At 34.7% G+C, this 19,544-nt stretch overlaps 2 protein-coding genes across 2 annotated transcripts in view; both read left to right on the top strand.

The window, feature by feature from the left end:
* The first annotated feature begins 9,939 nt into the window (after nt 1–9,939).
* LOC111623668 (hemocyanin B chain-like) lies at nt 9,940–12,683 on the top strand. The gene is made up of 9 exons (XM_023366337.1): nt 9,940–10,195; nt 10,263–10,489; nt 10,568–10,788; nt 10,860–11,256; nt 11,326–11,454; nt 11,522–11,662; nt 11,733–11,919; nt 11,992–12,212; nt 12,362–12,683. Exons 1-9 carry the CDS (start codon nt 10,003–10,005, stop codon nt 12,551–12,553), a joined length of 1,908 nt encoding a protein of 635 aa, XP_023222105.1. The 5' UTR covers nt 9,940–10,002; the 3' UTR covers nt 12,554–12,683.
* A 5,164-nt stretch (nt 12,684–17,847) lies between these two features.
* Nucleotides 17,848–19,544, top strand: part of LOC111623680 — a 2,371-nt gene continuing 674 nt past the window's right edge. The window contains exon 1 of the mRNA XM_023366347.1: nt 17,848–19,481. Coding sequence (XP_023222115.1) covers nt 17,848–19,481 — 1,634 coding nt within the window. The remainder of the gene's footprint in view (nt 19,482–19,544) is intronic.

Genomic DNA, 19,544 nt, shown 5'->3' with positions numbered 1-19,544 from the left:
TAAACAGCTAAATTTATTTTGAAATTAACGATAATCTGTATCGTTGATAAGGATAATACAATGTTTCATTATGGCGCCTTATAAAAAAGTACGTTGAAAAAATGAACTTATCTCGAGATTCCGCTAAATTTATCTGATCCTTTTGAAATCTTGGAATGACAGGACATGTTTATTATGATTTGAAGATGGCGTATCACGAGTTATATAATATTTTTCCCATTGTGTTTCCACGAAAAGACTGTATTATCAATATTTAGCGTAAAAATGGAAAAACCTTTTGTATTTCTTCATAATACACGCGCAGCAAGAACTCTCATCCCTTTGCATGTCTCCGGTACAATGGTGATTGGAGTGGATCACTCCTTTGGCTGGTCTTCCGAAAGGCCTATTGCGCCTTTGAGTTTTTTTAACTCTTTCCGTCCTGTGGGCACTAAGAAGTCCTCTTTTTTAGCAAGCCCATTAAGAGTTCGACTGTACCCTTGTTTGGACCTTTACCATCCGACCAACAATGGGGTAGTCGGATGGTGAGAGACGGACACCAGGAAAATTTCTGGGTTTTTGACCCGTTCGGATTCGATTCCGGATCCCCCAGAGCGGTAGGCTGTCTTTAGTTTGGGATTTTTATCCATAATTTATTAGATGAATCGGAAGTTGTGGTTATGTAAAAATGGTTCCTATATAACATTAAGAAATAATAGTCGTTGTATAACATTATAATGTAGAACAGAAGAAATTTTTTTAGAGTTTATCTTGCAACGTTTTTACGATTGTAAAGTTACGATAAGGAACAAAGGGTTACGTTTAACATTATTTATTTAACACAGTTTGGATAGGGAAACCCCGCAGTAATTTAGGTTATTTTAAATATTGATATGTAAATTAAGCCGGTGTTACTGATACGACACTTATTACGTAAGTAAATGACCAGCAATATGACATCTTTTCACTCATCGTTCAATTCTTTCTTGGCCTGTCGATTGGTTGGAATATTGAACATTCTTACGTCAAATTGACTCATTGCTTCGGGTTCTACCACAAGAAATTCTAAAGAATAGCGCAGATTTTTTACGTAAATTTGACGTAACCAATCGAACAGACCTATAAATCCGTTTAAATTCCTCAACTCGAATATATTGCATTTAACTTAATTTTTGAAATAAGTAAATTTAAATAAAAATATAAATAAAAATTTTTTCTATTCTCGAAGTATAGGTAACAGAATCGAACCCGGTCTCTTATTGAATAACGAATATCAGCAAAAAACTACTGTTTATTTTGTGGAGGTAATAATCTCTCGCCTTATCTGCATTATTCATAATCGGCGTAATAAATATAAATTATAAAAGCATGAATTATTTATATTGAAAAACATAATGGATATAAATTGCGTCGAGAGTTAAGGTAGCGACCGTGTCATTGATCTACCACACCACTAGTAATGTGAAAGTCTGGGTCCGTTTTTTATCTGGATTTTTCCAGTTTGAGCAGTTCTGAAAGTGTTTCGCACATTATCATACTGCTCTAAGGCCATTTTCTCAAAATCCTTCCAATGAAATATGGTAATTGCAATGTATCACAACCTTATAAAGCCAACATAACTATTCGAAGCTTTTTATGGCCCACCAGTAGCCGAGTGGATAAAACTACACAACACTTGTAGTCGGTCGTGGGTTGGCACCTGGCCTACGGGCTGGCCACGTGGAATTTTTCGGATTTTCTTCACGTCAATAACACCTAAATAGAGTTCAGTTTTCCGTAGAAAGTCATCCCGGAAGGCAGTGTTACATCGCCGTATACAGACAAATAAAAAAGCTAGTTTGTTTATATACGGCAAGCTAATTTATGGTTCTTTATCAAGTGTAAACACGAAAAAAGTTATAAACTAGCTTGAAGACGTTGTAGAATCGATCCAGTTCAAGCGTGCCAAGGATTAAACGAAGCATAATTCAAATATACTGGCAACATTCAGGTATTTTTAATACTCTAGCGGGGTGTATCGTTAAAATCGGTCAAAATGGCGTTCACAGACTTCGTTTTCAACACTAGTTTATCAATTATTGGTTGCATCAACTTCGAAGCTCGTATCGATGTTGACGTTCATATCTGGAAGGATGCCAACGAAACGCTTCTCCGAAACAGTGTTTCGTTGGGAATTTACACGTTTCCTACTAAACGGAAATTCAGATTTTTCGGATGTCTTTCAGAATTTAAATGACAGTTGTTTAAGTAGGCCTAGAAATAGCCTATTAAGATGGATATGCGAGTGTAGACCGAATCTACTTATGTCCAGTTTCTGAAGATGACAGGTAAAGTAGATTCCTTCTTGAAACTTTTTATTAAAAAAAATGTTAATTTTTATTAATTTAATATAAGATCAGTTTATTTTACAAATAATTAAAATGTCTGCAATTGTAAACATTCTTGAAAAAATAAATAATACTGGCCATGCCCATTCAATCCTTTCTACAGACTTTTTTCTTGCCTATCCGGAATTCGCCCAGATCCTCAATGAGGTAATTGGCATAAAAGACTGGCTGCTATCCATGAGAATTTCCAACTCAATCCAAATTCTATAGCTTCTATCCATCGATGCGTTTTGTTCAGAACCCGATACAGTAGCAATCCCAAAATTTTCCAGAGAAACCTATGATGGCCCGGCGCAAATTAGCCAAGCCCGAAACTATTCCGGAATTTGAATTTCCAGCTAACAGCGGAAAACCTTAGATTCGTCCAATGAGTATAGGGTAATCTGCAATTGTCTTATCGCTCGTAAGCAAATTGAGAACAGAATAGGGGTTATTCGTACTAACGGAAGTTATCGGGTCCTCTATTTTTTCCATCCACTACTGTCAAACCTCTGACATTTTACTGTTTATTTCTCAATCGATCTATTGGCTCGTTGATTGATCAATACTATTTAACTTTTTTTGTCGGTTTTGTGAAATCCAAACATAACAAAGGAAGGAAATCGTCAATAGCCTACATTATGCCCATGAACCATTAAAAACTTTCTAGAGGGCAAAGTTTGGAGACAATTTTAAATAAAAATTTATAGACGTAATTTTTTGGGATTTTTTTCGTAAGTAGATTATAGACATAGTATTGCAGTAATACAAAAAAAAAAAAAAAAAAAAAAAAATAGATAAAGAATTCCACGGTCGAGAGTGTAAGGTTACGTATCTCAAGCAATTGTAAGCAATATTTTTTGATCTACTCTACGCTCTCTCTCTCTCTCGTTTATAAGCAATATTTTAAATGTCGTAATTCAAGTCTTTGCAACAAAAATCAGCGAGATTGCGGCTGAAGCGCCGCTACCTTGCAAGCGGAGCTCGACGTTTGACGTTCACGTTTTAGAAATAAAAACTTCGGCCGCAACCTCGCTATTAATTTTTAATATCAAGCGAGGCTCGCCGCAAACAGAGCAAAGCCCGAAAACAAAATTTCGAATTTCTCTACGTTGCGCTGAGCCATCTTGGATTCGTCCAGGAAATTCTAGGATCGAGCTTAGACCCTAACGTTTACACTATCTGTATGAAATTCTCGAAATAGTTGACATTAAATATTTTTTAATGTCTCACGAAATTCTTACCACTAAAAGTAATTTAAATACATCTCTCTCTCGCTTTAACTCCAGCTAAATCTAACAAATCTTCAGTGTGGAGGAATGTGTTTTTTCAGTTTATTAAAAAGTTCAATTTGTTCACCAATATCTTCTGAGATGGCACATTTACATCTCCTAATTTTGTTTTGTACATTTGTACATTTAGTGAAAATTTATCAACGTTATTCAGTGACTAAGTACTGTACATCCACGTGCTCATCTTAAGTGCTTCTTCGCCCATTTTGTGGTAGTATACAATCTTGGAAGAGTAAGTCCTACCCTCTTAATCTCTATGGAGGCTTATGGGCATCTATTTTTAAACATACTGCGACTCAGACCCATAAACAAACTGTCGACACGGTCTCTAGTCGAATGCTTCTAGTTTGGCCGAAGCGCCTTTGATTTTCTGGCAACCATCGTTTGATAAAAGACGAGCATTTTAAAAATAATTTTTAAATTTTAGCAACAACGAAAAAATCGGAGAAACACTTTAAATACCTTTAAAATGATTATTTAATATTTTTAAAATAGAATCTCGAGCTTACAAAACCTTCCAATCTTCCTTATTCACATTTCGCTATCTCAAGAAATCATCTAGAGATATAGAAAAATTGATGTCAAGTACAGGTCGAAGCTCAATGCAGAAACTACTATCTACTTTTTATTAAAAGTAAGCTAAAATTAACATTATCAATCGGAATTTTGTTATTTACACAACCTGCTCAGTGGCCTAGTAGATAAAACCACCGAATACTGGTAATTGGCCGCGGGTTCAGACCTGGCCACCTAAAGTTTTTCGGTTTTCTTCCCGTTTGTAATACCTAAACAGGAGTTTTACTCCATAGAAGGGGAATCAAGAAGCATCCTCCTGTTTGATAATTAATCGCCCGATAGATATCATCTGTGATCCCTAGCCTCTGTCGGAGTTAAGACATTACAGACGTGCTGATTTGTTAAAAACCCTTTTTAGTAGTTGTGTAACTTACTATCTATCTATTAACTTAATACTAATACATATATTACGAATTATTTCATAGATTTATTCGACTCGTAAGTTCGATGGTTTTCTGCAGACAATTATCAGGTACTAGCGAGATACATTACAATTTAATAATTTCGTCATACAGTAGACTATAGTTACCAAAATCAATTCTTTGATAATGAAACCATCATTCAAGTATGTTCGGTACCGCCATTCTATCAGATTATTTATCTGATTATTGTGTTATTATAATAGAACGAGATTCTAAAATAAAACTATTGAATTTTAAAATGAAAGTAAAAGAAAATTTATATAACAACAATTATTAATTTTGATATCACTTGTGAGAAAAATGATAGAATATATCTACGTTTCGTAGAAACTCGGTAAATATCTAATCAATTCTGTTATATTCCGCACGAAAAGCAACACAAGAATCGAAGGTCTTGGAAAGTTTACAATTATACAGAAAATATAATTCGAATTGTATCACTTGCGCAATTTTCTGCATTATAATGGAAAGCGTATTCTATAATAATAATGAAAATGGATTGGGAAGATGTATACCAACTTATAGAAAACACCGATATATCTTTAGATGATAATGAAAAAATACACCAATACATCTCATAACTTATGAAAATAATTAGTATAACAATGTTTTTGTATTAAATTTATGGTAAGCATTGTTGTTTGACACAATACAGTAATTATTAAACCACTCTTGCCTCAATATATATATATATAAATTATAATAAATACAGTCTATGTAAGCCCGTAAGTTTAAACACAATATTACAATACAGTAAGTTATATGCTTCCAAGTTTCAGTATTTTACGCAAGATGTTTCTATGCCATATTATCATAGTACGTTTTCATTTAGTAGGCTAATACCTCTTGTTATATGTAAGCAACCATAATACTGGTTCTATGTTTCCGCAGCACATTCGGTTTTGTCAAAGTAGGTCTATGATTCTACTTAATTAATCACTTCTGTTAGAACATATTAATAGTATGTTGCTAGTCTATATAACCGAAGATAGTACTAGAAATGTGCGCTGTGACAGAAGTATATAAAGTAGTCAAGTTTCTACGTTTCTATAGCATAATACTGTAATAAATGTTATACAGCATAGTCAACTTATTGTCATACTGTAATGTTGTGACATATTACAGTATACTCATAGTATGTTGCTGTATCATATTAGTGTTACTAGCGTATCGGTATGCCTTATTTCATTGCTTTTCATATAAATGTCGGGTATATATTACAGTAGAATGTCTTAATTACATACACAGGTTATGATTATTAGCAAATTTTGACTCCAAAGAAAATATTTCCATAATGCTTTGAATAATTCTCTTTCATATTTCTTAAATTTCATTTTTAAGCATTATCCAAGAAAAACAATTGATTATCGAAGATAAAAATCTCTGAAAGATAAACAATTGAAACTTGTTTCGTGATTACTTCCTCAGTTATCTTGATTAACATATGTAAATCAATATAAATTACATCAGAGTCAAAGTTAAGTCAAGCTGAATTAAGTTCAAAGAAAGGTGTTGAAGTTATCTTCAAAAATATACACGGGGGATCCAAAAGTCACCATTTAAAAACTAAATTGATATAGATAATCAAATATTTAAATAGGAAAGATTATAGGATTGTCTCTCGGATAAATCGCTATTAGTTTGCGAATTTTGCAGCGCATTTATAGTGGGCTCGGCCCACTATAGAACGGTAAAATCGAGACTACGCTTAATGGATCATGCTCGAGTCATATTAAAAATAAAATCGCAACGTATAAGATAATTTGTTCAAAAATGTCAAGCAATTTAAAATGTGATAAAAGGAACTATTTCCAAAATTTTCGGTTTCCCCCTAGTGTCGGTTAGACATCACGTAAGACATTTTTAAAATCTAAGTTGAAGCACGATGTGATATGGGCTTTACACTATACAGTAAAACCTAGAACATCTTTCCGTTTTGAATAGGATCCTATAAGTAAAATACTAGTCAGTAGAGTCCCGTAAAGATGAAATGGAACAATGGACACCGATGGTATAACACAAATCAAAGAAATTTTTCAGCGTTACATCAGCTAAATTGTAAATTCACAAACACTTCCAACGGTATTGGGTTTTAACGACGGTTTTATTCTTCCGCCTATCACACACGTTTCAGTGTTTTCAGCGTCTTTGAAGCATAAAACACAACTCATTCAGAACTGCTTCCTTCCCTCGCTGCCAATTCTTTTAAATTTCCTTTTCTGAATTAATAAAAATTCAACCCTCCATAAACCGCATTCAAATTTAAGAGCGATTGTACCGTATTGTGTCGTATAAGATTTAGAATCGTAGCTGGTACCGAATTCCGAATACGAGAACACGAGCGTCCGTAGACAGTAAAAGCCTAGACTAGTCAAAAGCCGAGATTGAATTTCTGAGATCCCCCCTCGTGATGAGATACGACTTGAGCCATTTCTACAAATTTTCGGGTTTTCGAATTCATAATTGCAGCAGTTGCCGAGCAAGATACTTGGCAAGAGCCGGCCAGATTACACACACTTTAACACACATGGGAGTGGAGTGTGTGTGTAAGTCCACGGCTCGATTAACGATAGTAGTATTTGTTTCGGATTTAGAACAAATCGGTTTTCGAACAACTTTTAGGAACGAATTAAGTTCGAAAACACAGATTTCACTTGTGTAATCTTTTTACGCAATGATTTATAAGAATATAAATTCTGTTTTTCTAACAAAATATGCACGATTACGTAAGTCTTTTAGTATATCGTATGTAATTATATCACTTAAGCATAATCTACGGCATTCTATGAATATGGTTTAATGGCGGAAAGATAAATCATCCGAATTTAAACACGCGATATATGTTAATATTGCCTAGACAATCAAACTGCGAACACACTGGTATAATGTTACAGTAAGACCTCGTTTAGCGCTTCCTCGATTAACGTGCGCGCATACGTTTGTATGTTATGTAGCATATATTATGCAAAATTAATATAAAAATAACTCTAAAGTAAAGTTTGTTTATTTTTGGTCGCGTGTTCCACTTTCCCATTTACTATGGGCTAAAATGGTCTCGTTTAACGCTGTTTCATTTAGCGCTTTGTCGTCTAGGAATGCATCCGAAGCGCTAAACGAGATCTTACTGTATTTATGCTCGAGAATTTCAGCACACTACGAATGTAATATCTGGACTGATTAAAAAGTATCTTTATTTCATTGGAACTATGAAAACAGGCGCTACGTTTTTCAAAATCATTTAACACGACTATTAAATAAAAGATCTATATGAAAGAATAAAACTGATTCGTCAAGAAGTGAAACATGAAAATATTTGAGATAATCGGCGTGTCGAATAGATATTTAAGTATTTATAAATTTACACGCTATCACATTACCTTCTAAGATTAATCCATCTACAGCTATCTCCGTCCCCAGTAGAACCATTTCATAGTACAGTAAATCATAACGATAATTCTGAAGTCAAATATGTAGGATGATTCCAGTTCTCTCAAATATCATACGAAAGCTCATTTCTCATTATTATTAGAATTTAGACCGTACACCAGCATTCATTTAACAGATTAAACTACGTAATTAATACGTTCATACCATAAAAAATCACTCCGAAAATAAAATTTACCTAATGGAATGAACTATTAATAATTTCATAATTGACTTTTCCAGGCCCTGGCTCCAGCCAAATAAGTTTTAAGCGCTTTTGTTCGAGATACGACTACACTACTCGAGCCACTTATAACCCGTTTCAGAACTTTTATATACTGTAAACAATAAAAATAGATTTTTCCCATCACATACAATATTAAAAATATTAAATTTTAGTATTATTCATAGCTATATCAAATTATAACGGACAGAAAATCAGAGTAAAGAGTGAGATACCAAGAAACAATTAACTAATGACTACTATTTACCATTTATTTACGATCGGCATCGGACTGAAGTGTTTCGATCTGTTAGAAAAGTAACAGTAAATAGGTTATAAAATGTAAATAAAATTAACGTAATATTATTAAAAGATACCAAAAACAATCAATAAGGCCATAAAAATGAACATAATTTATGTAAATTGTTTTGCTCAACTATGAAGAAACAAACAGGTTAATCACAAAAAAGAAAAATACTGCTTATAACTTTTAAAAATAATTTTTTCTGTTAAAAATAATATTTTTTTTAACAGAAAAAATATTTCGGGAAATTAATGTATTTTAACTGATGTAACCGATAAAATATCTAAATTTAAAAAGTGTCCTTGCAATTATTCCGTGTCGTCATACCGCTATTACGTTATATTTGTTTGGTGTTTTTTGGTCATTAGAGGTGTTATCGGGTTTATCAAGGTCGAGATGAAAGCGTATTATTTAAGATAAATATGTTCCAACATTTTCTACGTTGAAACGTTTACATCTATTAGAGAAGTCTGAATTTTAAAACTGACAAACGAATTGAGTTGCCAATAAAAACAGATGTAACAATCTTCTAGTTACGAAGAGAGAAAACAAATTTCACAATCTTACTTCCGGAATATCAAAGCTTCTAAATAAATAAAAATTAATATAGGAATTGTGCTATAATTTTACGACTTTAAAACTGAATTTTCTACTTTACATCAATAAATTCGCGATTTTCATTCTGAACGAGGATCAGAGTAAAATATACCTTTATCGTTTAAGTGTTTACAGGCCTGTAGAACGTCTTTATATTTCTATTATTATTATATATGCTACAATTACTTACATTAATTCGTACAGAAGTTACAAATCTCGATAAATAGACCGAATAATTGAAATTAATCAGACAACGAACTGATGTAAATATCGATTATTTAACACTCGAAATAGGTTATTTTTAAAGTACAGTAATATTCTTTTGCACTTGAATCCGAATTTATATTTCTAGAACAACTTCCGACTTACACAGGATGGCATTTGGATTTAATACTTGAGAGAACACGACCAATAATTCAAAAATCAATTATTTTTCCTGTTGAATTACGGCATCGTTCCGAGCGTAAGCTCGTACTACATACCTCACCACTTTCAACAAATTAACGACGAGATCATTTCAGAATTTGCCTACAGACTACGATTCAAACACTATTGAGTTTCCTGTCTATATAAATAATCCATTGCTTCCTGTTATGCCCCTCGGAAAGATAATTTTAACGATATCGACGTATATAATTAGTATAGGAGAGAGAGGTAACTTCCTACGAATGTTACTATATAAAAATTAAATTAACAAGTCGAACAGATAAACAATTCTCGGAAGGGTTGCCGTTAGCTTATATAAAGACCCTACGAAAGGGCGGGCCGAGGTCCGGTAAGATCCCTGGAGTGTAGTCTGCACGGTGTCCCTCTCTCCGCCATGGCTCCTACAAACGTACAAAAGAGAATATTGTCCCTGTTCGAATTTGTTAACTTGAACACCAAGGATAAATTCAGCAGGATCGTCGAAAGGGGAGAAAAAAATCTCGGAATACTCGGACGAGGACAGCTATTTTCGTGTTTCCACAAGGAACACTTAGAAGAAGCCAGAGTGTTCTACGAGATGCTGCTCGGTAAATTTAGGTGTTATACGTATTTTATATTCAATTTGACAATGTTCTAACGTTTAAAACTTTACAGCCGCTCCGACTTTCGACGACTTTCTGGACCTGTGCCATCAAGCCCGTGATTATCTCAACGAAGGATTGTTCATATATGGTCTTTCCGTCGCCATACTTCACCGTGAAGATTGCAGGGGTATAACTTTACCCCCAATCCAGGAGATCTTCCCCGACAAATTCATTAACGTCGAAACTCTGCACGCGGCCTTCAACCAGATTCAGGAAGCTGGAAAAGTCGAAGTTGGAGTAAGTTTTGAATTGCTTTGTTAGAGAAAAAATAGAAATGAAGCCAACACCGTCAGAATATTTACTTTCAATTTATAGACAGAGATCATTGTCGATTGGAGGACATCCGTTAGACACGATCAACGAGTACAAGATCCCGAATTTCGCCTGTTCTACTACAGAGAAGACATTGGTCTGAATGCTCATCATTGGCATTGGCACTTGGTGTACCCAGCAACGTGGGATGCTAAAGTAACTCATAAAATAAAGAACAGAAAGGGAGAGCTTTTCTACTACATGCATCAACAGATGTGTGCACGGTAAGATATCTTTTCTTAAATTAATGATTGCGACAAAATACTTCCGCTACAGCTAACGTCAAATCTTCCAGTTACGATTGCGAGAGATTGTCCAACGACTTGCCTAAAATGATACCTTTCCACAACTTTCACGAAGCTCTGGATGGATATTCTCCACGTTTGACATCCATCATCAACGGTCTTCCCTATGCCAGTCGTCCGGCTGGTCTCAAATTGCAAGACATGAAAGAAGTATCAGTCCAAGATTTGGAAAGATGGAGAGATCGTATATTAGCGGGAATCCATCGAGGATATGTTACAGCCGACGAAGGCAGAGAAATTGCACTAACGGAAACCTTTGGCATCGACATACTCGGATCGTTAATAGAAGCTAGTGTGGATTCTGTCAACAAAGAATTCTATGGCAGTTTGCACAACTGGGGCCACGTTATGATGGCTGCCATTCAAGATCCTACGGGAAAATACATCGTAAGTTTAGATAAAAACGAAAATATAAAATCGAATTTCAAATATTCAATGCTAATTTTCCAATTATAGACCAATCCAGGTGTTATGAGCGATACCGCCACTTCACTTCGAGATCCAATCTTCTATCGCTGGCACAGATTCATCGATAATATTTTCCAAGAATACAAAAACAAATTACCTCCCTACAACAAGTATCAGGTAAAAATATTGAATTTAAAATCTCGTTAAAACGTGGATAAATTTAACTAATTTTAAATTTCTTAAGCTCGGATTTACCGGTATGGAAGTCAGAAACGTCACACTGGCAACCAAACACACCGACCCTCACAAAGTGCACACCACCTTCGTCTCTGGTCTCTTGGATATAACAAACTCTCTACCTTTAGGAACTAACGCTGTGGTTAAGGTATTGATCGATAATATAAAACGATTATCATCATAAATTTTTTTATAGTAAAAGTATATTTTATTTCTAGATCAGGTGGCCACATCTGACTCACGAGGAATTCTCTTACAAAATCCACGTGGTGAATCAATCAGCAAGAGTGAGACCATCGACCGTGCGTATCTTTTTAGCACCCGTGTACGATGAACTCGGAAACGAGATAACTATTAACAATCTGCGATCCCTGATGATCGAGCTGGATAAATTCAATTACGATGGCACGTAAAATTACCATAAAAATTGCTTAAATTACGAAATTCGTTAACTAACATATACCATTCTCTATATAGTTCAACCGGGATCTAACTTAATTGTACGCAAAGCTGAAGATTCGAGTGTAACATTGTCTAACGAGTCAACCTTCAGCGAACTTCTGAAAGGAAAAGGACATTCAAGTGCTAGTGAATACTGCAGTTGCGGATGGCCTCAACACTTACTACTTCCTAAGGGCAACTCTAGAGGAATGGATTTCCATCTCTTCGTTATGCTAACAGACTGGCTGGACGATGCGGTAAGTTAATCATCCATACACGAACAAAACGTTGAGTGCCACGTGGTACGAACTCTACGAATGTCTTGTCGCCACGTGGGACTTTCAATACGTTCGTTATACACAAAAACAATGAATATAAATTTTAAGACGAGCTTATACATTTGCAGATCGGAGAAACAGGCCAAACTGGATTATGCGTGGATGCAGTGAGCTACTGTGGTGCTAAAGATCAATTATATCCTGACAGACGAGCTATGGGTTTCCCATTCGATCGTCGCATCGAAGCCAATTCTTTCTCAGAATGGCTCCTACCCAACATGTCCGACACTATTGTTACCATTGTGCACGACGACAATTAAAAAAATAAAAACAATTATTTGAGAACCTTAAAAATCACCGGAGAATAGCACTCGATAAAAACTACATTATATAAAATGAAAACACTAAATTGTAACTTTTCGAAATAATAAAAATAAATTTGAAAATTTACCTAGTATTTATTAAAATTACTATAACAAAGAATGTTAAAGTATTTCTTTAACTGGTGAATATTAAGATTAAAATGCATTATTACGCAGACCACATTTAAAAGTTTAAACTTCAGCATTTATTCTTAGACATGCTATTTACAATTATTATTTTACACCCTTTCAAGAGCATTAACTTTGTATTAACAACCCGAGTAGTATAGATATCGATAAGGAATTCCCTGAAGATTAATCTGAAAAAAATATGTGATAATTCTCTCCCAGATAAGGGTACTAATTTAAAATTTGTCTAATCCGAAGTGACAGGATATGCTGGAGATTGAGACAAGTGTTCAAGTGCATTGGATATGTTGAGATATCTAAAAAACATTCCAAAAAGATTCAAAGTTCACAATAACTCCAAAAATTTCGATGTGTTTTTTTTATGTTGTCTAAGTACTGATAAAAGTTCAGAATTCATTCTCAAATTATAAAGTTGAACGTTCATTTTTCTTAAAAAAAATTGCTACCCACTAAAGACAATTCTTATTTTCCCTCCTATCTCTCAATTAACTTCGGAATCATATTTTAAAATAAATTAAACTTATATAATGCATTTTTCAGAATAAAATCTTCAGAATTCTTCAATTTATCCAAAAAATGTAATCATTTATTCAGAATTTGTATATAAAAATTCTTTTTTAATATATTACAAAGGAGTTATTTTAATGGATTTTACCATTATTTCTAGTTGTCAATATATTTAGTTTTTTTCTTCTTCCAATAATTTATTTGGACAATTTTTTTTTTGCTATTCTTANGATTGGATGTTCGTCTCACTCCAGACAGTTGAGAAAGCAATTCTGTAAAAATCAGAGAAATTCGTTTTACTGTTAAACAACTATTTTATTAAATATATCAAGAAAAAAAATTCATTTAATAGATCATTTAAAAATTTAATAGCTTTTTAGGTTTTTATTTCAAAATTAAATAAAATAAAAGCTTTCTTTTATAACTTAAAAATGTTTAGTTCTAACAATGAACTGGAGGCCATGAGGGAAACCAATGGATGAAACAAATGAAAAGGGAAGCTGTGGACAATTGAAAGAAGGGTGGAGTATATGCATAATTCAAATTTTTTCTCATAGGGGATACTTTCAAAATCTAGTGATGGTCATAATATATATTTAATATTAATAACAGCTAAGTAGTTACATTACATAAAAATTAGAAATTTTTTTAATATTTTTTATGCTAAGTCTTTTGTGACAACTGATGTGTGGATATGCACACACACACACACACACACAACACACACAGGTATTCCTTGTATAACTTGGTAGATATGTTCCAAAAGTACCATGTTATGTGAATTTGTGCTATACAAAACAAAGCGAGTCCTGGGTCATGCAAGGTTCTCGGCAACAAGACTGCTGACCGTCTTGCCAAACAAGCTGCAAAGTCTTCAGTCACTAGTACTTTCAGTTACATTCCTACCTTGTACATCAACAATCATGTCAGGAAGCAAATCTTCATTCTCTGGCAAGACAGCTGCCAGAGAATGAAGATTTCATCCCCAAGGTTGACACTACTGCTGTGATTCTTTGCCACTTTTACCCTAGTTACACCCTCACTCAGCTACTTACAGGACAAGTCAACTTTAAGCAATACTTGCATAGATTTAACCTTGGGGACAATCCACAATGCGATTGTGGTATTCAGGAGGACCAAACACCACCTCACTTAGTTTTTCGCTGCAACAGGTACAATCACGTTAGGGATACTTTAATGAGAGCTGCTATTCTTGAAGGATACAACTGGCCTTGCAACCCACGTCAACTCATTCACACATGTATAATAGAGATGTTGCGGCCGTGTATTCAGCCCAAAACATGAATGGCGCTGCCATCTGGCAATTCTAGACTGTCGATAATGGTGTTTGCCATGTCTAGCATGGCGAGTAGAAGATTGCTTTAAACTTCTTTTTTTTTTTTGCGTTTGTTTGGGGTTAAAATTATGACCTATTTTATTAAAATAATGATTATTTAAGCATTTACGAATAATATTATAAAGAAACAGACGATTTTAATCCAGAAATTATTTAATTATTCAATTTTGTAGCAAGTGATGTGAAGTGCCTATAGAATTTACATATATTTGCCTTCATAATAGATTATCTTAAGATAGGTTTGCTCTTCCACGGCATCTTCTACCATCAACAGTGCAATACATTTGTAAATTTTCTAAAAATTAATTTTCCAAATTTATATAAGCCACTACTTCCCTCGACAGAATTATGAGATAGTCCTATTGTACGGTAGGAGACATCACGCTAATTAAAAATAATTATTTAGCCCCTTTCTTCCAGCTAAACACTTCATGTATGGCCAATGTCTTTCTTGTATGTATGCATTCATGTATGCAAAACAAAGGACTAATGCAAAACATAGGGTTACATTCCAGAAGTTAGCAGAAGTGTACTATTCTTTATCATAATTAAGAAAAATATGTTTATTAAAGCAATAAATAATTTATTTCCAATCAACAATTAATTAACATCACAATTAAAAGTACCATATTGTGTGTTAATATTAATTTTAGTTAAACAAGAGTGTTTTCTTTTACAAAGTATCATTGTCATCTCAGTATTTTTATTGTTCTTGATCAGAAGTATCAGCAACATTTTCACATTTTTTTATTTTTATCATAAAGATATGTTGTTAATTGAAAATTTGTTCTTGTGAGTGACATTTGTTCAGTAGAGTACCAAGCAGCTTTTTTCCAGTATTTGTATTCAAATACCGAATTGTTTGAGTACTGAGATTGTATTTCGTTCGTTATTTTTACGAATGACATAATAATTCATAGTTGATACGTGCTTCTTGTTCTTAATTACTTATATTATTACTTTTGTCCACTTACAAGTTCTTATGAACTAGGATCTGTTATACTGAGAAAAAAGAAAAACACAATTTCCAATTAAAATATATTTATTGTAAACAATAAATGGACAAAATAACTTCCCAAGTGGACAAAAGAAGAAAAAAAAATCATTTATAGGTAAATAATATCTACAATTAAAATAGTTTAACAACACATACAAACTTTACTAAATATGAAGATTAACCTATAAAAAAATTCACAGTGATAGTCTTAAGGCCTAAAGTCTGAAAGCAATGATGATACCTGGTTGATAAGTAAGTTAGGACAAGGAAGAAAAAAACTGAACTAACAGTTTTCATTAAAGTAAATCTGACAAAAAGCACAAAATTTGAAAATTTCGATATTGTAACATAGGCAAATTTCAGACAACACACATGCTTACTTTAATAATAAAATATAATAATAATTATTGAATAATGAAGTTTATACTTAAAAATTATGAAATTCTGTACAGAGGATTTCCAAAACCATGCTAGAGTGAAATCGGAAGTTGCATTGTATGGGGGATATCCCCAATTTTCAAACAGTGTTAGAAAAAAAACATTGTTGTAGAAGTACTGTCTTAGATTGTAAATTAGAGTAAACATGATTATGCTTTTAAAAAGTTAGTCTTGCATAAAAATTAAGAAGTTATAGTGGCACAAACATCTTATGTTAGTATTATGAATTCTCTTCTGAAACAATGCCATACTGCATGTAGCATGGCAGCTGAAATCTTGCTAAGAAATAACAGGTCATTCTCTATACAGTCCATCTATTTCTTGCATGAAGGAGCAATTGTCAGGAAAATATTTTATCTGTAATAAACAGTTATATATCCTTGTTGCTGCATTCAAGCTAAATAAATTTACTCCCCCACACAATGCCTCAGCAATTAATTACAAGATCAACACTGAAAAAATGGTGTATCAGTGAAAACCTCATTGGATACAGGAAGTTTACTTTATTGTAACATTGAGCATGCAAACTTATTTTCTGACCATGCTTTTATGTATAACAAAATAAGCAAATAAAAATGTAAAAATTACCTGCTATAGGATCCATTGATTCCCGACTGCTTGGAGAGAGAGAAGATAAGCCACTTGAAGTAAACTGCATTTGCGACCTACGTGGTCGAGCACTACTCATGCCCCTACCAGGATGAGGTATTCGACGAACTTGACGAGAACTAGAGGAATCATCGTAATAATGTTAAAGAAAACTAGTTTTTATCCTTTATACAAAAATAAAAATCATCATCATTATTGAAAAATTTTAACAATTCCACAGAAAACTAATGTACAGTTTGTTGAAGTAGTCCATTCAATAACTGCTTTATTTATTAGAGTAAATTTTAAATATTGGTTGAGAATTTAAGTAAAACTTTTATTCACCATTAAAAGACTGATTGAAAATTAAGCACACAAACATACTGTTATAGAATACAGTGGAACCCCGGTTAACAAACTTAATCCGTTCCGCGATTCTGTTCGTTAACCGAAGCAATTTTTCACATAGAAATTAATGCAAATGCAATTAATCCGTTCTAGTCTTCGAAATTTTTGTCATTTTATTAGTAATATAGAATAATTTTCTTTGATGAAAATGTAGGAAAACGTAGTATCTATAATTACAGCAACAAACATATAAACTGTGTTTAATAAAATAGCACTGTACATACCTTCGTTTGTTGTAGTTGCTGGCAGAAAAGTGGTGATATACGAACCTTAATGCTTAGAAAGGGAATCCTCTCCAAAAAAAAAAATAATGGTTAGCACTTCATCGGAAGATTCTTCGAGTCGAAGTCTCTTTCGGTAAAAAACCCACCAGTGGCTAAGCGGTCTTTGTACCTTGAACACGGGGAGTTTGTGGGTTCACACCTCGCTCAGACGGGCTGGCCACGTGGAGTTTTCTGGGATTTCTCCAAGTCTGTAACCCCTAAATAGGGGCCAGTTTTCCTTAAAAACACCGCCCAGAAGGCATTCCCCCTAGTCAGATCGCCCAAGTGTTGCATTGTCATAATTTAACAAAGAAACAAACTCTTTGTGTAAGGANTATGTCTCTTTTCATCACCACTAATGCCTTGGTTTTATCTGCTTTAGTGAATGTTATGCGATTATCGCGTCCCCATCTAACCGCGTTCGTTAATTCTTTATCTGCTTTAGTGAATGTTATGCGATTATCGCGTCCCCATCTAACCGCGTTCGTTAATTAAGATACTGAGATTGGGCCCGGCCTATGCCCCTACTCCGAACAAAAGGGAGATGCTAAATAAGTGCATCCCGGACGTAGAAAGAGTGATACAAGGTATGCCGAAGATACAAAAAGAATATTACAGATGGAGGGCCACCTTCAAAGTTAAAAACTTCAAGGAGTCGACGCAGACTTGCCATTTCAAAAAAGAATTAACGAACGCGGTTAGATGGGGACGCGATAATCGCATAACATTCACTAAAGCAGATAAAACCAAGGCATTAGTGGTGATGAAAAGAGACACATACGAAAGAGGGTTACGCGAATATATAGAAGATACCAGATGCGTTGAACAAGAAAGCAAAACAATTGAAAAACTCCACACAAGAGTTAAACGTTTTTCAAAATCTGCGTTGGCGAAGAGTCTTGGAATGCAAGATATAGTCATGGACGCTCCGGACACACCCAAACTGTTTGCGTTTGCAAAAACACACAAACAAGGGCAGAAGCTAAGACCGGTGGTGGATAAAGCTAAATCTCCCACTCGCAAATTGGAGGCAGCTCTGCATCGCATCATAGCTCCACAATTACAAGGATACCGATATACTATTTCCGATTCTAGTGAGTTAATAGAGATTCTCAAGCACACAGAACAACCGGCGTGCATCTCAATCATGGATTTCCGTTCATTATACCCTTCTATTGAATTGCCGCCGTGTTTTTGTGCAGTCAGAGACTTTCTATTGCAATATGTGAACGATGAAGGGTTACGCCCGCAAATTCTAGAGTTGGCACACCTAATATGCTACAACTCCGTATTTCAGTTTAATGGCATCACATATAACCAAGGCAGAGGTGTACCCATGGGTAGTGCAACCTCAGGAGATCTATGCGAGCTGGTTATCAGAAAATTAGAGGAAAGGGTAATTACGTGTTTCTACGACAACATCATTTTGTACAAACGTTACGTCGATGACGTCATTATACTGTGGAGAAACAACCCTGACATCAACCTGTTTATAGATCAGGTAAACAACAACAATTACAGTCTTACTGTAGAGGTGGAGCAGCATAGTGACTCCACGGTCCATTTTCTGGATGTGAACATTAGAATAGAGGAGTCTCACCTAAGCACTTCGGTGTATCGGAAGCAACATGACTTCCCGACGTATATTCCAGCGGACTCATGCGACCCGTTCGGGTACAAAGTGGCAGCGTTTAGGGCGCTTGTCAAAAGGGCCTACACGCACTGCTCTACTCAGAGGGCATTAAATAAAGAGATGGAATATCTCAGAAAAGTAGCCGACATACACGGCTTCCATAACATAATACAGAGGTTGGCGACGCAATACAACAACGTAGGACCACCTTGTACTACCAATAGAGAGGATGGCATACAACAAGAACAACGCATCGTAACGGTTACTTACAACCCGATCTTGACTACTGTTTATCATAAAATCGCGAAACTGCAAGGGATACGCATAGCATATAGAAGATGTCCATCTATTTTTCCTCTTATACGTAATGAGAAGGACAAGCCTAGTCGGGATAGGCTGCCAGGGGTGTATTCGGTGCCACTCACCGACCATAGATGTGACAAGGAGCTGGTATACATTGGGGCCACAAAAAGAGCAGTCGGAGTAAGGTGGAAGGAGCACCAAAAGGACATCGAGCACAATAGATGTAGCACGGCTTTATCGGTGTATGCATCGGACCCGGAGATATCGGCGGACTTCACGAGGGCCAAACTTCTCATCACGACGTC

The sequence above is a fragment of the Centruroides sculpturatus genome, unplaced genomic scaffold (genome assembly GCF_000671375.1).
Source record: "Centruroides sculpturatus isolate CEXI.00-Female unplaced genomic scaffold, Cexi_2.0 scaffold176, whole genome shotgun sequence".
Lineage (NCBI taxonomy): Eukaryota > Metazoa > Arthropoda > Arachnida > Scorpiones > Buthidae > Centruroides > Centruroides sculpturatus.
Note: the sequence above shows the minus strand (reverse complement) of the source record. Positions and strands in the feature narration are given on the sequence as shown.